The sequence below is a fragment of the Mesoplodon densirostris genome, chromosome 1 (genome assembly GCF_025265405.1).
Source record: "Mesoplodon densirostris isolate mMesDen1 chromosome 1, mMesDen1 primary haplotype, whole genome shotgun sequence".
Taxonomy (NCBI): Eukaryota; Metazoa; Chordata; class Mammalia; order Artiodactyla; family Ziphiidae; genus Mesoplodon; species Mesoplodon densirostris.
The window spans coordinates 13019136-13043149 of NC_082661.1; the positions used below are offsets into that span (position 1 = coordinate 13019136).

General features: G+C 37.2%; 1 protein-coding gene across 2 annotated transcripts in view; it reads left to right on the forward strand.

The window, feature by feature from the left end:
- The window catches only part of CACUL1 (CDK2 associated cullin domain 1), a 66444-nt gene that overhangs the window by 37582 nt on the left and 4848 nt on the right, over positions 1 to 24014 (forward strand). The window contains exons 4-8 of one of the 2 annotated variants that reach the window (XM_060099043.1): positions 8065 to 8160; positions 10619 to 10721; positions 12870 to 12959; positions 16798 to 16936; positions 23915 to 23958. In XM_060099043.1, the coding sequence (XP_059955026.1) occupies positions 8065 to 8160; positions 10619 to 10721; positions 12870 to 12959; positions 16798 to 16936; positions 23915 to 23958 (472 nt within the window). The remainder of the gene's footprint in view (positions 1 to 8064; positions 8161 to 10618; positions 10722 to 12869; positions 12960 to 16797; positions 16937 to 23914; positions 23959 to 24014) is intronic. The other variant, XM_060099035.1, reaches the window with a different exon arrangement.

Sequence of the window (24014 nt, forward strand, 5' to 3'; positions counted from 1 at the left end):
TCAACAAATGGCTTTTGCTTTGTAGGTGAGTAGGGTCTGGCGCATAGGCAGTTTTCATTCATGTCTTCCATTGGCAGCTAATCAGCAGCTGTTTACTCGTGACGGGCCCGCAGTGTGCGTGGGTTTCCTTAGGGACTCCTGCCCCACCCTCAAACCTTGACAGGCCTAGCACATCTGTGCCCTAGAAGGTGGCTCTCTGATCTCTTTCACTGCCCTCAATTATTTGTCTCAAAGGCCCAGTGGAAACCCATGGAAAAGAGCTGGGGAGTAGGTATGGACTGCCCTTGTGTTGAGGCTCTCAGGGATTCTATACTGCTCGTTCACACTTGGCCTTTAATGGTTTATTTCAGCTTCTGTTGTTCTTGTACCAGCTCTTATGGCTGCCATCACTAGAGAGAAACAGTTCACGTGTCCTTTCTTTCCTTAGAAGAGCTTGTAACTCTTTGGAATTCAGTTCACCTGGTTGGACATGGCAGTTGTAAAATGTAGTGACCTCAGGTCTCCGATGAGCTCAGAAAATTGATTATGTAGGTTAACTAGCTTTTTCTTATCCTCAGGGCAGGACTGATGTTCTCTGGTGGCTTTCTGCATTCTAAGTGGAGTTAGAACTTCACCGTTGCACTTTAATAACTTGATAATCACTGAAGTTGATAATAATCAAGAAGCTGTTAAGTTAAAAAGAACAATTCACCTGTAGTCTTAACGCTGATACTAAAATGTCAGTGTATCATATTTTTATTGATCTCAGTATAGTTTGCAGCTGCAGTGTCACTCCTGTCATGCAACAACTGCCTTGTGTAGGGTGGGTAATTACTGCTCTGCCCGCTCTTGGATCCTCTAGGCTTCCTTCCCAGAGAGCCACCTCTCTTTCCTTTGAAGTGGTCTAAGGTATAGGCTTCTAAATGCTTAACAGCTGCTGGGCCAGCTGTTTAAAGAATCCCCTGAAGTTCTCTTTAAAAATATACACTTCTGGAAAGTTTCTGAGTCTGGACTTTGTGGCAAAGGAATCTGCGTCATTAACAAGCCCTTCAGGTGACTTGGAGAGCAGCATTCTTTGAAATTCACTGGATTAGGCAAGTGTACCATAGTTCCCGAACCTGGTCTCTCTCAAGCAACTCGTGATGTCATTTTTTGTTTACATGTAAGATTGTATTGTTGCTGAAGACACGCAACACATTTGCACCACTGAAGTGCCAATCTGGAGTTGAAGTACCATGCAAACCTGGATGATGCAGACAGCAGAGCTTGGTTTTGAGTATCTAATGAAGAGGGACTGATGAAGTAGACAATGGTGGGGCCAGACAGTCATTATAATCACGTTGTTGAAATACATTTGGTCTGTGAGGTGTCAATGATATATATAGCTGAGTGATAATAGCAGATTACAAAATAATTCCATATTTGTTATAAAACATACACACAGAAGAACAGAAGAAAATGTTGATGGTAGTTATCTACCATCCTTGGTAGTGGTCGTTTTCCTATAATTGCATTCTTTTTTTTTTTTTTTTTTTTAGTCTCAAGTTCACTTCTTTTTTTTTTTTTTTTTTTTTTTTTTTAGTTTCTGCTTTATAACAAAGTGAATCAGTCTTACATATACATCTGTTCCACCTTCCCTCTTGTGTCTCCCTCCCTCCCACCCTCCCTATCCCACCCCTCCAGGCGGTCACAAAGCACTGAGCTGATCTCCCTGTGCTATGCGGCTGCTTCCCACTAGCTATCTACCTTACGTTTGGTAGTGTATATATGTCCATGCCTCTCTTTCGCTTTGTCACAGCTTACCCTTCTCCCTCCCCATATCCTCAAGTCCATTCTCTAGTAGGTCTGTGTCTTTATTCCTGTCTTACCCCTAGGTTCTTCATGACATTTTTTTTTCTTAAATTCCATATATATGTGTTAGCATACGGTATTTGTCTTTCTCTTTCTGACTTACTTCACTCTGTATGACAGACTCTAGGTCTATCCACCTCATTACAAATAGCTCAGTTTCGTTTCTTTTTATGGCTGAGTAATATTCCATTGTATATATGTGCCACATCTTCTTAATTGCATTTTTAATTTTAAAAATTTCAGTGAACATGTATTACTTCCACAAAGATATATGTTAGTGGCCTTGTTATGTTTATTAGATCCCTCCTTCCCATCTTTTCTTCCTCCTTATTTCATTATAACATATGAAAGTCATTTCTTTATTTAAAGACAACTACAACGTTTTTGTGAACATAAAAGCAAATATTCTTAAATTTTTTTCATGTTTCATTTTGGTGGGATGGGGATAGGGCGTAGATAGAAGAGGAGGGATATAATTATGAAACTGTGGAACTTATTTCTATTTTACATCTGCAGTGTCCAGTTTGGTTACCACTAGTCACATGTAACTTTAAAATTAAAATGACATAAAAATTCACTTTCTTAGTTTTATTAAATACATTTCAAGTGCTCAGTAGTCACACATGACTAGCGGCTGCCATATTGGACAGTGCAGATATAGGGCATTTCCATCACCACAGGAAGTTCTGTTGGGCAGTACTGACCTAGACCATAGTATATTTGTCTGTTGGCTGGTAAAATTATTTAAACAAGTCATGCTGTTCTAAAAATTAATATATGTCTAATTAGAGTAACTGACCAAGCTTCCTTATCTAGCTTGCAAAATTAAAGATAATTAAGGAATATACTTAGTAAGCAAATATATATATATATGTGTGAATATGTGTATATATTTTTAAGGGATATATAGCAGATTGGTTCTATAAAACTCTTAAGTAACCAAAATTATTTTGTTTTTATATGATGATACATGATTATTATCTACTTCTACTTTTTTTAAACTTAATTTTTCTTTAAAATTACTCTCTACAAAATAGCATCTGTATGAAGTAATTCATTGCAACATTTTGTGGTAATAAAAGATTAGCAATAAGCTATCAAATGGGGGACTGGTTAAATAAATAGTACATTCAAACATTGTACTTAAAAGAATAGATTTCTTTAAAAAGTGGTTTGAGGACCTCTAAGCGTCCCTGAAATCTTTTCAGGGGGTCTGTAAAATCAAAACTGTTTTTCTAATACTACTGAGATCTTATTTTCCCTTTTCACTATGTGAATATTTGGTCTGATGGTACAAAAGCAATGGTGGGTAAAACTGCTTGGTGCCTTAGCATCTTAACTTCTACAAACTCACAGCAGAAAACAAAAGCATTTCACTTAAGAATGTCCTAGATGAAGCAGTGAAAAATATTAATTTTATTGAATTGTGACTTTGCGTATACTTAGAAAAATATTCTTTGTGAAGAAATGGGAAGCTGTATACTAAAGTAACAATGATTGTTTTGAGAAATAGCACTTCTGTGGTTATATGAGTTTTGAGCTAAACTAGCTATTAAGCTAGTGTTTTCCCCTATAAAACACTCCTTTTATTTGAAAGAATGACTGACAAACTATGGTTATTTAGACTGGTGTTTAATAGACATTTTCTGAAAAATGAAAGAAGTGTGTTACTTCAAGGAAAACAACTGATGGTATTTGTTGCCAATGATAAAATTTGAGCTTTGAAGTGAAAATCAGAATTTTGGAAAACCTGTATCTACAACGATGATCTTGATAACATCCCAATACTTAAAAAGACTTTTCTGACGAGATAGATGGTGATAATTTTTTTCTGATGTTGTATAGTGAAATGTGTCAACATTTAGATCTGCATAACTCAGTGAGTCAGTATTTTTCAAATGACAGGTTTGTAATGCTATAAAATATATCTGTAAAAGACCCATTCAAAGTAGAAGATAGAACAATGAATTTAAATGTAATAGAGTGTCAAGAATTCATTGATAGTTTCAGATTTCATATCCCAACTAACCTTTAAGAAACTACCACTTGTCAAGTTTCAGAGAAAAATATCTACAATTATTTGAAAAGGCTATTAAAATATGCCTTCCTTTTCTGACTACATATCTGAGTGAAGGTAGATTTTCTTCATTTACTTTAACCAAAACATCACATCACAACTGACTCAGTACAGAAGCAGATATGAGAATGCAGCTGTCTTCTATTAAGCCACTCTCAAGAGACTTACAAAACTGTAAAAACAATACCACTCTTCTTACTAATTTTTTGTGGGGAAAATATAGTTATTTACATATAACTTAGTTTATAATATAAAATATTTAACTGTATTTTAACATTAAAATTGTTAAAATGTGATGAGCTTATTGTCATTTTAGAATATCTTAATACATAGTTTTAAAATCCAGTTTTAGTTTCTAATATGGTAAATACTAATAGATACAACCTACATTATAAATAAAAGCTTTTTGGAATTTCCAGTTATTTTTAAGAGTATAAAGGGTTCCTGATATCAAAATGTTTGAGAAACACTAGAATAAAACAGTCTCCAAGATACATTGTTAGGAAAAATGCACATCAGTATGATTGTAAGTTAGCATTTGTGTGAAAAAGGATATGAATGGGATTCTTATTTTATTGTATATATGTAAAATTCTTCTGGAAGGTTATAAAGGAATTAAGTGTTGGTTTGTTCAATGCAGAAGGAATAAAAGGTAAATTCTTTACTCTAAACCCTTTTAAACTAATTTGAATTTTAAACCAGATGAATGAATTACTGATTTAAAAAAGAAGAAGAAGAAGAAGAAATTAAAACATTCCTACCAGCTATATTACAAATTTCAGGGAATCTAAGTCTGTTATGAGAAGTTGGAGCATGTTTGGAGTAATGGTTATTTTTCTGGCCAATTGCTTTTTCTTATTTTATTTGAGAAGAAAATGAAGCTTGCTTATTTTAGGGGTAAAAAATTTCATTTAATGTCCAATCCAAATACATTCATGGTGAAATTATGTAAATCAAATAGGTAGCAATTTCCCCAATGGGACCCAAAGTATACTGAACTTAAGTTTTAAGGAGGAACAATTCGATTAGTGTTTATACTAACAGGTGTTTCTAGGTTTCTAGTAAAGAGCATGGATTTATTTTAGAAGACTATTATAATTTGTAGTCTGTCATTTAAGAGGTTTTGAATAAGTGCTGCATGTAATGTGGAAGTAAAAAAGCTAAGTAAATGTTCTGACATTTGATTCAGTACGAAAAGTACTTTTTAATACTCATAACCTTTGCGGCTTTGGGAAGTCTTGAAAAGAATAACTAAGGAATTCAATTTTATTTATTCTGTCTGCTATTAAGTGTGGCTTTTGATCAATGTTCATACTTTTAACTTTTGGATAGGTAAAGTATCCTTTTATGAAAAAGGAAAATTATTTTAATGCAAAAACTCTTCAGATTTTCTTTTTTCATATCATACTTCTAAAATTTATTTCTTTGAATATTGAAATATCATTTCCAGAGTTCTTCGAAGCAGTTTAGAGAAAGGTATTACATGTGATTCTGTTCATTAGTTACAGTGAAAAGTTTGCCCATAATGTGGAACTATTTTCCCCAATTTTTTTAGTTAACAAAGAATGCCTTTAATAATGTTAATAGGTCTTTCTGAAGTATTAAACAAATAGGTAGTTAATCCATAAAGGAGTTTACTCTCGCTACTTGCATGTGCATGTGTAATAGTTTACATTTTTCTAAGCACACGTTATTTTCTTTGATTCTCAGCACATCTTGGAAATAGCACAATTAGTGTTTTTCTTATTTTTTTATATGTATGGAAATTGAAATTCAGAGGGCTAAATGAATTGTCATATAACCCTGTTAAGTGATAAAATAGCAATTTAGATTTAAGCAAGGCTAGGTTAGATTTAGATTTAAACAACTTTAGATTTAAGCAAGACTGTCCTAAGTACAAAAAAAAAAAAAAGCACTTATCTATACCTACTATGCTCGGGTTCTGTGATCTGCACTAGAGATACAAAGATAAGACACAGATCTTGCCCTCTAGGGGCTGAAAGTTTAGTGACAGAGACTACCCAGTGGAGAAGTGAGTAAGTGTGGTGGTGCCCTGTTGAAGGGCCGTATATCTCAGTTTTGAGGAAGTGACACAGATCTTGAAGGATGAGTAGGAGAAGTTAGCCAGGGTGAGTCTGGTTGAGGGTGGTGATAAAAGGCGTCAGGTGGAAGATACAGTGAAGGAGGCCTAAGCAGCACACGGGCATTGTTTGGGAACTGTTAGTAGTTCCGTGTGATGACTGTGCTGGGCTACATAGGAGAATGAGCAGGTTGTGAAAGCAGAGAGGTAGATAGTGGCCTGAATTGGAAGTCTGAACTTTTTTCTAAGAGTTTCAGGGTGCTAAAAATTGATTATAAATAGTTGGAAGGACTGAGTTTGAACAAGGTTAGAGTCTTAATTCTTGGGCTTATTAGCTGTAGGACTGTAATCAGTTGACCAAATATTTCTGAGCCCCAGTTGCCTCAGATGTTAAATGGAAATAACATTCAATTTATTGAAGTAGGAGGACTAAGAAAAATAAATGTTAAAAAAAAAAAGCACCAAGTGTGCACCAAACCTGTATGTAAGAACTCAGTAATGAAAGATGAATTAAAAGGACAGCTCACTGCACATATCTAAGCTTCTAAGTAGAACTGAAAAAATGAATTAAATTTTATTTTAAAATATTATTGGACTATTTGGACATTTCTAAAACAGCTTAGCTGAAATGGTTTTATAATTTCAATGTTTAAATTTAATATTTAGGAGTCTTTCAACGTGGTGTTTCTTTATATACTTGTTTGAAAGCCAGACTTTGTGTATATGATGTGGTTGTCAGATGATGAGACTGTCATGAGTTAGCCCTTGTGTGGAATCAGTTTTCTTTGTGTGATGTTTTGTGCCATGCCCATTCCCCCCAACTCCCTGGCCCACGAATGAATTCATAGCTGGAAAACCTGGATCTGTCATTCTAATTTTAGGCAAATCCTTGCCCATTTGTGTGTTTCTTCAACATTAAAATGGTACTTAATTAATTTAGCTTTAGGGAATAAAATGAAATAGTACATGGATACGTTTTTGTAAAACACAGTATCTTGGTCTGCTTGGGCTGCCATAACAAAATACTACAGACTGAGTGGTTTAAACAACGGAAATTTATTTCTCACCATTCCGGAGGCTGGGAAGTCCAAGATTAAGGTGCCAGCTGATTTGGTTCCTGATGAGAGCTCTCTTCCTGGCTTGTAGACAGCCATCCTCTTGCAGTGTGCTCACATGGCCTTTCTTCTGAGTGTGCTTTGGGGGAGGGGAGGGAGAGGAAGGGGAAAAGAATGAGCCCCTTGGTGTCTTTTCTCATAAGGACACTAATCCTGTAGGATAAGGGCTCTACTCTTATGACCTCATTTAGCCTTAATTACTTCCTTACTCTAAATAGAGCTGCACTGGTTAGGGTTTTAACATAGGGGTTTTTGTGTGGGGACACACACATTCACATTCATTCCACAACGTGCAGTTAAATTGGAAGTGTTCTCTTTTGATGGCTTTATGACATGGTATTTGGTAACAATGAGTTAAATGCCAGTCATGTATTATTATATTTATTTTAACTGCTCTCCAGAGCTGCAGATGTATATGGACCAAAATTTGAGTCCTGCTTTCTAGCCAGTAGGTTTATAATTGGTTAGCTACAGGAGTGGTACAACCAAGTTAGTATCAACTTAGAATATTACTGTGCCTAAGGTAATTCTGACATATCAACAGCCATTCTCATAGTATATTAAGCCTATATCACTTCCTTGAATTTTCCCCCCTATTGCAAGCCCAAATATAGTTTGATTCCCATAGTAAATGTCTATAGTTTAGTGGTGATTTTAAAAATCATATCGTTTATCTTAAGTGTAAATTCACCTTTTTACTTGTTAACAGAGCAAGCCTTTTAACTGACATGGGAAGGTTACACACATTTTAAAGGCAGCTAAATCAAACCTCAGTTTTGCATAGCAGATATTGGAATAGAGATAGAAATCTTAACTTCAGGGTATAAGCCTCCTCTTTTTCTTTATTGTGAATTTCAGTGTGAACTTTGATTGAGTTCTAAGTCCGTTTGCATTTTAGATTGTGCCGGAAGATCTTTATACCTGGTTTCCTGGAATGATCACATTTATGTTCTTTTTCACAGGCCAGCCCTCCAGATCTCTATATTGAAAGATTTAATATAGCTCTTGGACAGTATATGGGAGCATTGCAGAGCATTGTGCCTCTTTTCATATATATGGTAAGTGAGAGCTGTTTCCCCTTTCCGAATACCTCTGTTTATTGGTCTAAGTGCAGATAGATGCAGAAAGTTAAGCATATTCTATTTTTCTTTTACTATGTATTATGTTAGAAATGGAAATTAATCTATTTCAGCAATGTTGATAGTGTTGGCATAGAAGACTTACTTATTAGCCTTTCTCTGTTTTAAAATTTCATAAATACCATTGCTGAAACAGACAGGCATTAATAATCAGCAGTCACCCAATTAACATTTATTTTGTTTCTGCCATATGGAAGATACTGTGCTTGGAAAATAAAGATATATCAGAAAGATTTCTTACCTTCAGAAAATAGAGAGTTAAGACATGTATCTAAAAACATGATGTATAATAAATGCCAAGGAGGTAACTCCATAAAAAGTAGAACAGTAAAGTTTGCTTTCATTCTGATAATCTCTTTCACTTGGAGAATTACGCCATGAGTACGTCTTGTAGTCTGTTGACTTTGTTGAAGTGTCCCTGCCCTGTCCCCCACCCCACCCCCCACCCCCGCCTTTTAAACATAGAAAGCTATAGGATCTTAATTTTAGTGTTCCTGTTGAACAGAACAGCCCTTAGAAACCATTGTCCCACTTTCTCTTTGTTGATTAGATTAGGGAATGGGTTGCTTAGGATGATCCTACAACCTAAACAACCCATTCCCTAGAGAATGGGTTGTAGCCTAGAGATAAACTATGTGTGTAAGACCAATCTTCAAAATGATTTATTCTCCATAAGATATGCTTTACTGAAAAAAACAGAACATTGGGAGGAATCTGTGTTATCAGTGGGAGACTACTATTTAAATAATCTATGGAGGCTATTTACTGTAGAAAATACGCAGTTAAAAATAATGGCATGTCTCTGTGTTATTTTGGAGAGAATCTTTTCAACATACAATGTTAGGTGAAAAAGCAAGATGTAAAGCAGTGTGTGTTATATTTCATTAGCAAGTGTTTTCTTCTTCATTTTAGAGAAAAAAAAAAGCATATCCAAAAAAATGTAAGAACATTTTAGAAAGAATATACAAAAGTTTTCGCAGTGCAGAATGGGACCTTTGGGAATGGGACAGATGGTCTGCGCTGGGAGACTCCTTTTTATTGCAAACCCTTTTGCATGGTTTTATTTTGTAATTATGTGCATGTTCGATTTATTTATTTATTTATTTTTGGCTGCATTGGGTCTTCATTGCTGCACATGGGCTTTCTCTAGTTGCAGCGAGAGGGGGCTACTCTTCATTATGGTGCGCGGGCTTCTCATTGCAGTGTCTTCTCTTGTGGAACACGTGCTCTAGGCGCGCGGGCTTCAGTATTTGCAGCACATGGGCTCAATAGTTGCAGCATATGGGCTCTAGGGCTCTAGGGCTCTAGGGCGCGGGCTCAGTAGTTGTGATTCACAGGCTTAGTTGCTCTACGGCATGTGGGATCTTCCCAGACCAGGAAATGAACCTGTGTCCCCTGCATTGGCAGGCGGATTCTTAACCACTGCACCACCAGGGAAGTCCCTTATGATTTTTTTTTAGAGAGAAAAAAACATGTTAAGAATTGAGAGAATCAGTGAGCCAACTTACTGACATTCATTCCTCTTTGTATTTTCCACTCCTGTGCATTGAGTTAACATTTAAACATGAACAAATTCAATCTTTTTTGTTTGCCAACCATTCTAATTAGGATGCTTTTGGCTGCAAGAAACAGAAAACCTGATTCAAAGTGATTTGTAAATGAGAAAGGTATTAGCTCTTGTAATAAAACTCCAGAAATATGGCAGTTTCTGGGTTGGTTGAATCCGTGGTTCAACAATGTTACCAAAGTCTCAGGTTGTTTTTTGTCTCTTTGCTTTACACATCTGTTTCATCTTGTTCTCCTCATGGTTGTAAGATGATTTTTACTCAAGCCTAGGTTTCCCTTAGTCTGATTGGGTTACCTTGGATCACTTGTCTACCTTTGAACCAAAGACCATCCATCCCTAAGGAATGCCATAAGCTGAATGACTTAGACTAATCATTAAAGTGAAATGTAGGGGAGTCAACCAGTGCATGCCCGCTGCATGCTTTCAGCCTAGATCATTGATAAATAGGGTACCTTTCACTAGTGTTTCCTGGTGTTGCCTTTAGATGATGATGTAGTCATTTAAAAGGGCATATTAAGTGCCTGTCATACAATATGGTCCATTGAATCCCTGTCTAGTTAACGTTGAGTATCTTCCCATGTTCCTTTGTATGATTTATGGCATTTTATCTTTATGTGCTTTTAACCCCATGCTAGGAAGACTATAACTAATAGTGGCAGGGCTTTTGTTTTCTGATGTTGGGTTTTATGTTTTAATTGATGCCTTTATGAATTGTTTCCTAAAATAATTTATTTTTTAGTGCTTCAGTTCATTAGACTAATCATTTCTCTGTAATTGATGCACTGAAAAATAACTTATTTTCTTTTTCAGAATAAGTTTTACATCGAAACCAAGCTTAACAGAGACTTAAAAGATGACCTTATAAAGCTGTTTACGGAACATGTTGCAGAAAAGCACATTTACAGCCTAATGCGTAAGTAATTAAACTTACGGGGATGACATAACACTAGCAGTGTTTGGGGTTTTTTTTTTTTAATCAAAGAGCATTGGCATCTAAACCCCAATGTTGATGTCTTCTGAATCTTGTAGAGATCATAAAGACCAATTCTATACAGAGAGACACTGAGGAATTGAAAATGTGACTTGAAGATGACCCAGTGAGCTGGGAGCAGCCAGGTCATTGGACAGTGCCTTCATATCTGGCATGATACTTGCTGCCTTTTTTTTTTTCTCTGACATTGGGGGAAATATTAAGGAGTTCACCTGTAACTTGGTTACTGGTAATTCTAGAAGGAGTGTAATGTTAATATCTTTGAAATGGTAGCATAGTATCCTCTCAGTTTCCTTATTTGTACTAAAAAAAAGGTAGATGACAATTAAGCTTGTGAGAAAGTAAATCCTAAATTAAATAAAGCGTATGAGAATTAAACATATGTAAAGTACCTAGCACCTGTTAAATGCTCAATAAGTATTTTCTTCCCTCTCTCAAGCTACTTCTCCCTCAAATTCCCATTTTCTTTTCCTTAAAAGGGGAGTTCAACTAGAAAATTTTACGTTTAAAGACTTTTCCTACAACGAATTTTAAGTGGAGAGGATTTTAGTGAAATGTTATACCTTCTTAACCTTACCTTTTGTTACTGAATGTGATTATTTTTCAGTTAATTCATCCCAAATTTATGTACATTTTACATATAACAACCTGTGAATTTATCATTTCCTTATAGCTATCAAATTCGACAGGTGGTTATAGTTATGTAGAAGTTGTTTGCAAATGTATATATTTGACCACATAATGAATGTGTGATTGAACATGAAGAGTTAGTGGAAACAACACTTACTGAAAACCAAACGATCGGTCAAAAAGTAAGAGCAAGATGAATTAATAGAGATAGACCCTGGGTTTGGGGTACATGTTGAAATTAAAGAGAACCTTGAGTAGAAGAGCCTCTAAGAACCTAAAATTTAGAATTTCAATTTTTAAACATGACATTTTAAAATACGATTTTTCTGCAATGCCTGGCATTGCAAATGTAACTCATATTGCATGTTTGAAACTACAGAAATCATTGTTGGCCAAGTGAGATGGTGTTTCCTTTTTTTTTTTTTTTTGGCGGTACACGGGCCTCTCACTGTTGTGGCCTCTCCCATTGCGGAGTACAGGCTCCGGACGCGCAGGCTCAGTGGCCATGGCTCATGGGTCGGCAGGCGGACTCTCAACCACTGCACCACCAGGGAAGCCTGGTGTTTCCATTTTTAAAAAGGTGGGGATAGAAGAAAACAAGTTACATAATTTTACAAGCTGGCTTAGATGAAAAGTATGCCAAGTTTCATGGGTATTTGGTTAGTAAATTACAGGTCTTTTAGAGATGAATTAAAAATGAGCCGTTTTGAGTCAGTAGTATCTGTCATACTCATTAAATGATGGAGTTGGTTTGTATATGTTTTGTCTAGAGGAAGTATTTGTATCCATTTAACATATTTTAATAAGATTTTTGTGTGACCATAGATAACCTAAAAGAAAACTGACTCTGTGTTGTCATGTTTAGTCAGGGTCACATGGTTGGACAGTGTGATCTCTTGCCTTTACCTTTAGTAAGAAAAAGTACCTGCAGTTGTAGCATTTGGGAAAGTGAGTTTCTGACTGTGATCTCAGTTACTAGAATTACTAATAACATGTCTTTCAGAAAAATTCCAAGAGCCTCATATATGGGTGATTTGGGAGAAAGGGAAATGATTGAGGGAGTTAGAGAATATTTCATTCCCCAAATGTAAATCTTTTGAATCGTGAACTTAATGGGAAGTATTTATAGCTCACTCACTAAGTACCATGAATACTGTTGCTTTTAGAAAGCTTTACTTATTTTCAGAACCTCCATCAATTGAATCATTTCCGTTCGTGTTTCAACAGATACACACACATCTACTTGTTAGATTGAGCTCTACTGCACTGGATTTAAAAAAAAATCTTTAGTGTACAAATATTTGGTTTGCCCTCTTGGGCTGTTCTTTTCTTGCCCTTGTTTACCCTTCAGTCTTTGGGAGAAATAGTGATAGAAAGTGAAACCTTGACAATCAATAAAGTGTTGTATCATTTTTATAACCCATTTTCTCTCTATTTCAGCTTTACTTTTAGAAGCCCAGTCAACACCATTTCAGGTCACACCTTCAACTATGGCAAATATTGTGAAAGGCCTGTACACCCTCAGACCAGGTAAACATTCATCATTTCTTTAGGGGTTGGACTTGTTTGTTTGTTTATGGCACTTCCAGCCCTATCTGCGAGAGGATAGGGTTTCTTTGTGTTTTCTGAGGTCTAATGGTATTTGGATGTGTTATAGCAAAAAAATTGAGTAGATACTCATCATTGTGAAATGTAAACTCAGGACCTCACTTGGAAATCTTTCTGTTCTAGTGAAAACCAACTAGTTTGGGGAATACAAGAAATAGTTTGTAGGAGACACTTTAGATAAAAGTCGAATCTTATGTCTGGCATTAATCTCTTTTTTTGTTGTGAGGATCTTCTTCACTTCTACCCCATATTACAAATATGCACGGGCATACACATTCACAGCTCCATCTTGTTAAGCCTATTATATAACTTACAAGGAATCTAGAAGTGTTGGTAAAGTTACAGTCATTTCATAAGGATAGTTTGAGGAGAAAGATAGAATAGCAGAACCAAAAATCAAAGATCACTGTATTCAAAGGCATGGTTTGTAAATTATCTTAATGTATCTGTCTTATAATAAAAACATTGTGGGACTTCCCTGGTGGCGCAATGGTTGGGAATCTGCCTGCCAATGCAGGGGACACGGGGTTCGAGCCCTGGTCCGGGAAGATTCCACATGCCACAGAGCAACTGGGCCCTTGTGCCACAACTACTGAGCCTGCGTTCTAGAGCCTGCGAGCCACAACTACTGAGCCCTCATGCCACAACTACTGAAGCCCACGCACCTAGAGCCTGTGCTCCGCAACAAGAGAAGCCACTGCAATGAGAAGCCCGCGCACTGCAATGAAGAGTAGCTCCGCTCGACACAACTAGAGAAAAGCCTGCACACAGCAGTGAAGGCCCAACGCAGCCAAAAATAAATAAATTAATTAAAAAAAAAAAAAAACACATTGTGAATTTAAAGGACTCTCAAGATGCTTTTGTATGTATCTTTCTGTTTTTAACCCAGAGCCTCAAACTTATCATAGTTGTCTAGCCAATTAAAAAATGTCCATAGGAGGGGCTTCCCTGGTGGCGCAGTGGTTGAGAGTCCGCCTGCCGATGCAGGGGACACGGGGTCGTGCCCCGGTCCGGGAGGATCCCACATGCCGTGGAGCGGCTGGGCCCGTGAGCCATGGCCGCTGAGCCTGCGCGTCCGGAGCCTGTGCTCCGCAACGGGAGAGGCCACAACAGTGAGAGGCCCGCGTACCGCAAAAAAAAAAAAAAAAAAAAAGTCCATAGGCGAGAGATTGCAGAAGTTCAGGGTAGAAAATCGTTTTTCAGTGTAGAAACTTAAGGTTTGCTTCTTTGACAGCAGTTATCTTTTTATGAAATTCTTTTGTCATTTGAGGATTGAATGAAATAAAACGGATCTAAAGAGCTTAACATAGTACCTGATAATGTAATGAGCATGCTAATATTAACTGTTGTTACTACTATTCAGTTGGGTCCAGTGGTTATTTCATTTTAATTAATTGATGTCTGAATAGTTTACTTACTTAATTTAAAAGATATATCAGAATTTAGCTTGCTAAAATGGAAACCAATTTAAAACTGATACTAGAGGTAGACTGTGATACCGCAAGTACCGTCTTTCTCAGGCTACTTTCAGCAGTTAGTGACTTCTAGAGTAGTCAAATGTAATGTTACTTAAATTTGGATCAGTTCTTGCTCTATTCTTCATAATTTTTAGACAATTTATTCCTATAAAGTAATTATTTATATAAAGTAGCAAAAATACTGCATGTGTCCAATAAACTGATATATTTCTTTTTCCAGTTTCTTAGAATTTTGAATTTCATTTTACTAAATGTGATGAAAATAGCTCGAGTTTTTCTTTTAGTGCTGGGTTATGAATGATTTTTTTCTTTTTCTTTTGGAAGACATCCAAATACAGTGTGACAGATTTCTAAATTCTCCCTCCCGAGTGGGCAGCTTTATCAGCTCTGGCTTTTATCATAAGTAACAAAATTGCAGAATAAAACTAGTCATTAAGGGTAGAAAAACTTATAGATACTTCTTTATCTAAATGCTATTTTTATCCAGGTTTGAGCTCTTGTAATAGGTTTCATACTACTTGTGAGGAGAATTCTGTATTTGAGAACTGTCCTTTTGAAAAGATGAATTTTATCACAGGCTAACCTTTTGCTGTCCTAGCTATTTTCTGAGATACTATTAAACATATTTTGACACTTACTTGTCTTGTCCGTACCCATTGTGTTCCTAGTTTGTTAAAGCAGATTTATTCATCTGACAGATTAAGGTTAAAATATTTTAAAAGTTGAATTTTAAATGTAAAATTTCTTTCATTGCAGTAGTTCTTAAGTGCTGATTTTTATATAATGAATTCATCTGAATCACCCAAAAACGTTTGTTAAACTGTAGATTCCTGGGCCGTAATCCTTGGAGATTCTGATAACATCTGTTATTTAGATGTGTTTCTACCTAGTCTTTAGAAGCTCAGTCTAGGAATAGTTCCCATCATCCCATTCTGCACGTCTTCATTTAATACATACACTTTTCATTGTTTCTTTATCTTTATTTTAATGATTGCCTGGTGTTCCATAAAATGTCAGACTGGTTTGACTCCTTGCCAGCTCTGACTGATGGGTTAGTGGTTCCCCAGGGCACTGAGTTGAGACTCTTTCTAAAGCCATATTTGAACTGAGCTTGAAGGAGGGACACTATTGAGAACATTTTGACATGAGTTTGTACAAAGGGTGAGTGGATTGGCCTTGGTGGTGTTTGTGCTGTTGGTTTGTTTTTTGTTTTTTCCCCATCTCTAATTTAGCTATTCTTTTGGGCATTTTTTTTTAACTTGCTAATGACCCAGCATTACATAGCATTAAATGTGTTTTTTTCAGATTTAGAATTATTTACTTAGATTACAGTTTTTAAAATGAGCATGCTGGATTAAATAGAGCATTGACATTTTATGGGTTTATATATATATATATACACACACACACACACACACACACACACATACAGCCAAGATGTTTTCCAAAAGATAAAATTTGAAAGGCCTCGATTAAAAGAATCCAAAAGGGCATAGAGATGGGCAGTATTTATATTTAGTGTTCACTGAGTAGGGGAAGAGTATCTGATCTGTTAAAACGCTTTATAATAAAGATACTAATTTATCTTTGTCATGTCTGATGCAGATATTTTCCTTAGACTTCTCTTTGTCTTTTTATTTTGATGAATAAATGTTTATTTTTCTGTAGATTATTCTGTTGATCTTTTATCTTTTCCTTAATAATTTGATAACCATTTAATTCTGTTTTCTTTCACTGTTATATATGTTTAATTTGCTGTAATTTAATGTGAGTCAAAGTAGGTTTATATTTTAAAAGTACTTACCAGTTATCTCTCCCATCTCCCTCCACATTTTTGTGGTACTTTTTTTATATGTCTGCTTATTACCACATGGTACTATTCTATTCTTAGGCCAGTGTATTGTTTTAATTAATGCTTTATAGGGCTAAGTATTTCCACCAAATCCCTTCCCTCCAAGTCCCCTCCTTCTCAGAATTCTTTGGTTATTTCATTCATGTTTTCTTCCATATTTAGAATTTTTGATAAGGTTCCTTCAAAAATTCTCTAGGGATTTTTGTTAATGTTGTTAAATCATGAAAAATATAAAAATATCCACTTTCTGTAAATTCTATTTAGAAAGGAAACTTAACCTCTTTATCAGAAGGGGTTGCACTAATTTTTTTCCCCATTTTAAGTTTGGTTTAATACATAATTTTGTTCTTTGGGAAGAAAACTTTCCCTTTTCTACTTAATTTAATTTGTCTATACGATCTCCTTAATGAATCTTTTCCTTCCCTCACAGAGTGGGTTCAGATGGCTCCGACTCTATTTTCTAAATTTATTCCAAACATTCTCCCTCGTGCAGTGGAGTCTGAACTTTCTGAATATGCTGCTCAAGATCAGAAACTTCAAAGAGAACTTATACAGAATGGTTTTACAAGGCAAGTTTTCTTTTCCTTTTGTGACAAAGTATGTCCATTTCCTTTGGCTTGGCGGGGGAGGGATGCCAGCATTCTTAGAATGGGAGACGGCTGTGGGAGAGTCAAGGTGGTGTTGCTGGGAGAGGTGGTAAGCTCCCTTCTGTGGAAGTGCTGAAGCTGGGTTTTGATCTTATTCCGGGAGCTGCTCTTCACTTAAGTGGAGTTTGAAGAAGGGATTTCTCATTGGGTGGGCAGTTAGGCTGGACAGCCTCTTCCAACTTTGATCCGCTTATACTAGTTTTGAATATTTGGAAAAACCTTGTAGAAATTTTATGATCAGTTATAATGTGCATTTATGATTAAACTAGCAAATGATTTTATGACTAAACTAACAAATGATATTGTAACTAAACTGGTAAAGAGCCTTCAGATTCTGTTTTTCATATTTCCATTGTTCCCCTAAATTCTAGTTGTTTCTTCTTAAAAAGTAGGTTATCACTTATATGTGTCCACAATATTTGCCTCCCTCGATTTTTTTTTTTTTAATTTTCTCCTGTTTACTTTTTATTTTTGGCTGCGTTGGGTCTTCGTTGCCGCGTGCAGGCTTTCTCTAGTTGTAGCAAGCAGGGGCTACTCTTTGTTGCAGAGTGCAGGCTTCTCATTGCAGTGGCTTCTCTTGTTGCAGAGCACGGGCTCTAGGCTCGCAGGCTTCAGTAGTTGCAGCACATGGGCTCAGTAGTTGTGGCGCATGGGCTTAGTTGCTCCACGGTATATGGGATCTTCCCAGACCAAGGATCGAACCCATGTCCCCTTCATTGGCAGGCGGATTCTTAACCACTGTGCCACCAGGGAAGTCCAGCCTACCTTGATTTTGCTATAAACACTTGGCTAATTTTTCTAAAATTTGCAATTCAGTATCATGGCTTTATCCCAGAAAATCTTTCAAAGTGCGTATTTTCAACCAAAATTATGTAAAAATTTTGTGATTCCCTATGGGAAAGCACCCTGTTCTGTCACCAAATCATTAAAGGGTACAGTAGTACTTTTTTTTTGTTTATTTTTGTTTTTTTAATATCTTTATTGGAATAAGTAGTACTTTATATTTTCATAATCCTGGCCCGCTACTTAGCACTTTTATCTTCTCTTATTTGAATCCCTCGCATTAAAGGAAGAAAGTTGTAGAAAGGAAAACACCCGGGTTCCTCACTGAGGCATAGTTGTGACCACAAGGAGTAGGTTGGGTATTGACTCGCTTATCTGGCTGGGGCAGAGGATGGACACTGTCTTTCATAGACTCTGAGGCCATGCTCATTCTCAGAATACCAGCCTTGATCAAGATCACTGTTCCTGAGTTTCTAATTTCAGCACAGGTTAGGAAAGAAAGCAGATAATTTGTTCTCTGTTGGCCCATGGATTGGCACTTATTCCCTTTTTGTCCTGGTGGCATCTTTATTCATGTGGTAGAGGGGGCACTGAGCAATCCATGGGTCATTACCCCCGTCACTGGCAGCTCACACTGGAAAGGCTCAGTCAGCCGTCACAGGGAAGCTGTGTAGACAGGCCTGCTAACCCTGCCTTTCCTATGGCAAGGAAAGGCCAGTGGGAGATTCTGCATGTAAACAGCTGACTTCTCTCCCCGATGTCCGGTGGTCAGGGGTCTCCTGACATCAATTGTAATATTTCTAACAATTACTTTCATACACCGAATGAGGCCATTTAATGCTGTAGTAATTTTACTCGTTCATTTTTGAAGAGCTGATATATTTATTTATAGGGTTTTTTTAAAAAGGTATAAAAAGTACATACTGAGAAGTTTTATTCCTACCTGTCTCCTTGTCTGCTCCCAGCCTTTAGGCAACTGTTTTTATCAGTGTCTTATGATTCCCTCCAGTGCTTATTTTATATACAGATATAATCGAACACAGTATATATTCTTATTTTTATTCCTTTCTTACACATTCCATTGTGTAGATGTACTATACCTTATTTAACCTGTCCCCCGTAGATGGCAACCTGAATTATTTCCAGTCTTCTTCTGTTACAGAGAGCGCTGCGTGTATAACTGTGTACCTGTTGTCAGTATGTTTGGAGAATAACTCCCTTGAGTTAGATTGCAGGGTCAAGAGTAAATGCAGCGGTAATTTTGATTAAATTTCCAAATTGCCCCCCCATAGGGGATTGTGCTATTTTTCATATCCCCTAGCAAAGCTTAAAAGTGCCTGTTCTTCATGGCCTTGCCTATAGAGTATGTTGTTACACTTTGAATTTTTGCCAATCTGGCAGGTGAAAAATAATTAGTTAGAGTTGCTTTCGTTTGCATTTCTCTTATTATATGAGTGAGACTGAGCATATTTTCATAATGTTTGTATTTTCCTGTAAACTGTTTCTGGTTTTCTCATTTTTCTATTTGATTGTTAGTCTTCAGTCTTCTTTTCCTGGTTTCTAGGAGCTCTTTCTATAGTGAGGAGATTGATGGTTTGCCCAAGATAAGAGTTATTTTTCTCAGTTTCTTTTGACTTTGCTTATGGTGGTTTTTTGTTTTATTTGAAATCATGCAGAAGTTTTTTTACTTTATGTAGCTAACTTTATCCGTTTTTTTTTTCTGTATGGCTTATGTATTTTGAATTATGATTAAAAGTTTTTCCTTAAATGTTTTTAAATAAATGCAGAATAAACTGAGTATACCTCCTATGTTTTTTCCTAGGCTCACCATAATTTTGAAGTCTTTTATGCTTTTTTTCATGTTTTATTTGAATGTTTGCTTTTAATTTTAGAGATGAGCTTACTGATACCTTTAACAAATAAACAGCCTTCTGAAAACTTTTATTTCTGTGAAGCAGTGTAGGAAGATAGCTCTTGTAGATTTCTCTGAACACCTTGAATTCACCTTCCAGAAGAGTGTGTGGAACTATTTAAACATATCCAGAGATATTTTTGTAATCCTAATTTTGGAACTGGAATAAGAGAACAGGGTACAGGACTGTTTGGTGTGTAGTTGCTTGGGATGACTGACTCCATAAATAGTCTCATTTAACATTGCCTTTGAAGGATTAGCCTAGCACTGTTCTGACAAGGCCAAGTTGGTCATATTCAGGGAAATACCTTGGATTTCTGGTGTAAATATGAATTTTTGTTTCTCTTAATGGAATTCTTTCATATGAAATTTAAATGCTAGTATTCCAAAACTTGATAAAATTAAAATGTTTTATTTTACAAACTGAATTGAGCCATTTCTAGAATTAAGCTAACAAATTATTATACACTTACTATGAGGATTAAAGGCTGCCTCGTGACTTATTCTGATGGGTGCTTTGCACAGAGTAGGCCCCGCTTTACCTGACATTCTGGACTCATGCTGGACTGGCTCAGACTGGTCAGAAAGGGTGTGCCCGCACCATATACTTAGCAGCTGAAGACAGTTTGCCTGTGCTTCCAGCGCTTGCGTATGGACCTTCCGTATTCTGCCCTGCCAAACTTGATGCTGCCTTTGACCATTATTTGGCTAGGATTGTTTTGGAAGAAATGATGTCCACTGATGCAAAAATATAGTCTAAGCTATCTAACAAAAATCCTGTTACTGGCTGTCCTGATACGAGCAGTCATTTTATGGTTTGTGTCTAGCCAATCACATGATTCCTGTTCAGCTTTGCAAACTCTTTTTTTATTTAAGGCTGTGTTCCATTTCTGTGAGGTAGGGAGTAGGCAGCACACAGCTTTACTGTGGATGGCACAGAGAAAGTCTTTGAAATGTTTTGAAATAATATGTGAATGTTGTCAAATATATCCTCTTTTGCAGTTAATGGACAGATTTTCGTTTGGGCTGGAGTTTAGGTGAAACATCTTTAGGTTCATGGAAATATAGCGTGGAGTTATTTCAAAGCTAGAAGTAACATACAAGCTAAGAGCAATATTTTCTTTTTATGTATTACCTGCATAATTGAATTGCTTATTGGGGGAAGGGCAGGTTGTTGGTGGTTGTCAACGATTACATTATGGAATATAAGCTCATTTGGGAACTTCTAGCATGCAGGCCCTCAGATGGAGCATCCTCATTCCAACCAGCCTATGGGCCTCTTCAGAGGGCATACCAAATAGCTTTTAAAGGCAAGTAAAATGTTCTTGCTGAGTGATTGTTACCTGGATTTCTGGAACAAAATAGAACCTTGTTAGGAGTATTATTGGTCTCTTAGCTGAGAGGGTCACTCCAGGATTGGGGCTTTTTCATTTAGTGGCAGGGGTCTGGTTTTGAGGGCAGCTTATAGCTTTCTAGACTTGTGGCATTATTAGGTAATATCTCTGGCAGCCTCTCGCATGCATACACCACATTTACATGCTTTGTGCCTCCTGTTGTTTTCACATCTGCATCTTTCTCCTGTTATTTTTGCATGTTCCATTTTTTAAAAAAATTTTGGGGGGTGGGAATGAAGGCTGTCTGTAGAAGTTGAGGTTCCAGATACAAGATCCATCCTGTATCTTCCTTTTTGCTCAGCATTAACTTACTTGTTTCAGAATACTTGGTGAATGCTACTGTGATGATACTAGTGTAAGACTCTCAGCGGGCTTTGGCCAGATACTGTGTTAACAATAGAGGTGTTTAAAAGCGGTATTAAGGTGGATCTGTTTAGGGCTCTTCAGGCTGTCTGAAGCTAGTTTGTGCTAAGTTTTTCTCCAGATGCTCAGCCTAGAGAAGAACCCTGCAGAGACCCTTTGGTGTGTTCTCTTCCTGCCGGTCCTTAAGACTCCTCACCCAGCTCAGCAAGAGGTTTCTGTCCTGGTCTTGAGTGTAACCAGAGAAAGAAAGTGGGAAACTTTGGTAATCTGGAGGATTACACAAAAGCATGAAATAATTACTTGGGCTGCATTTTAATCCATCTATAGAGGCTATTTATGAATTATTCACTTATTAATTCAGCAAATATTTTGTATTTTCTACCATGTGCTAGACGCTGCTCTAGGTATTGGGTGAACAAGACAGGCAGAGTTCCTGTTTTTATGGAGCTTATGCTCTGCTGTTGGGAGATAAGTAACAAACATGTAAACAGATTATTTCAAGTAATAATAAGTGCTAGGCAGAAAATGAAACAGATTATGGGATAGAGAGTGAGTGACCAAGGCATGCATGAGGGGCTGTTCCAGCTAGCTTGGTGATGTAATGCCCCTGAGGAGGAGAATTCCAGCTAAACGGTAAGGAGATAGCCATGTGGCTAACTGAGGGGAGGAGTGTTGCAGGCAGAGAAAGTAGTAAGTGCAGAAGTGCTCACATGTCCAAGGGACAGAAAGAGAGCCAGAGTGGCTGAAGTATAATGAACAGGGGTAGAAAATGAGCTTGGAGAGGTAGGCAGGAGCCATATCTCACAGGACTGGGGAAATGATTTTTTTTATATATAAATTTATTTATTTATTTATTTTTGGCTGCATTGGGTCTTCGTTGCTGCTCATGGGCTTTCTCTAGTTGCGGCGAGCGGGGGCTACTCTTCATTGAGGTGCGCGGGCTTCTCATTGCAGTGGCTTCTCTTGTTGCGGAACACGGGCTCTAGGTACGCGGGCTTCAGTAGTTGTGGCTCACAGGCTTAGCTGCTCCGCGGCATGGGAGATCTTCCCGAACCAGGGCTCAAACCCGTGTCCCCTGCATTGGCAGGTGGATTCTTAACCACTGCGCCACCAGGGAAGCCCTGGGAAAATGAATTTGAATTGATTTTTTTTAACTGTGATGGAAAGCCACTGAAGGGCTTTAATCAGAGGCATGAAATAATCTTATGTATGCTTTTACATAAGATTGCTCTGGCTCTTGTCTGGACTAATACTAAGACTCTTGCAGTGGTGTAGGGGAGAGATGATAGTGGTTTGGATTGGGATTGTAGCCATGGGGCTGAGGAGTGGTTGATTTTGGATTATGTGCTGGGACAGAATGCTCCAGAGTGAGGGACAGAGAGGAATCAAGGGTGAGCAAGGATTTTGGCCTGAGTCATTGGACGGGTGGTGGTGTGATTTATTGAAGAAGTCTGAGGACAGAGTGGGGATGGAGTGCATTCTGGCCATGGTAAATTTGCAGTAGATGGAAGTCATCCAAGTGACAGTGGCTGTGAGGCAGTTGGACCTACAAGTCCAAAGTGTCAGGAGGAAATCAGAGCTGGAGATAGGAATCTGGGAGCCATTGGCATATGGATTGTATTTCAAGTCACAGGACTGGTGTGACTGCTGTCCTAGATGAAGGAGAATTTTACGTGGTGAAGAAAAAGTGGCCAAGGACAGAGTGTTGGGCAGAGCTCGGAGTGTTTCAGGAAGGAAGAGGTCAACTGTGTAGATGTTGCTAAGAGACCGGGAAAGAAAAAGATAGTGGATTGGTTATTATGACTCGTTACTTAAGCATTTTAGTCATTTGTCTGAGAAACAAAAATAGGATTTACAGATAGCATAGGACTTAATCAGACCTCTATTTTATTATCTCTAAAGTGGAACTAGAAATTCTGTGGGTGTTTAAGATGAGCTGGTTATTCTATGTAAAGGTTCACGTTCTTCCATCTGTGAGAAGGGTATTCATGTCCATTAAGATTCTGAGATTTTTCAAAAGCTTTAAGCAGTTTCTGGTCCCATAATACGGCTTTTAGCAGAAGATTTTGAATTTTTCTATTCCATATTTGAAATTTGCCCTGTTATATGCGGGTCACCAGGGATGTCGATCGTAGAGCCCAGATTTGTCTTCAGAGATGTTTTAGTCAATCGATTTCTAGGACCCAGGGTAAACCATCTTTATAGATAGTCCTTCCTTTATTCAATCGCTTTCTATATTTAAAAGATAGCACCTTTTAGCTAAGAATATTCAGGTTATGAATGACGCAGCTACTGTTTAAGTTTCATGTCTGTTTTAAAATAGGTTTGTTAGAATTGAAATAGCTGCTCTACGTCCATCGTCAATTTTGCCAATTCATTTCTCCTACTTTGTTGTGTGAAGCTGTCAGTCAGTTCTGTTGACTCCCTCTTCTTTTTTTTAATCCCCAGAGGTGACCAGTCCCGGAAGAGAGCTGGGGATGAGTTGGCTTATAGTAAGTAATGATGTTCCTTACCATCCTTGATGGTTTTGTGATGTAAGGCAGCCACT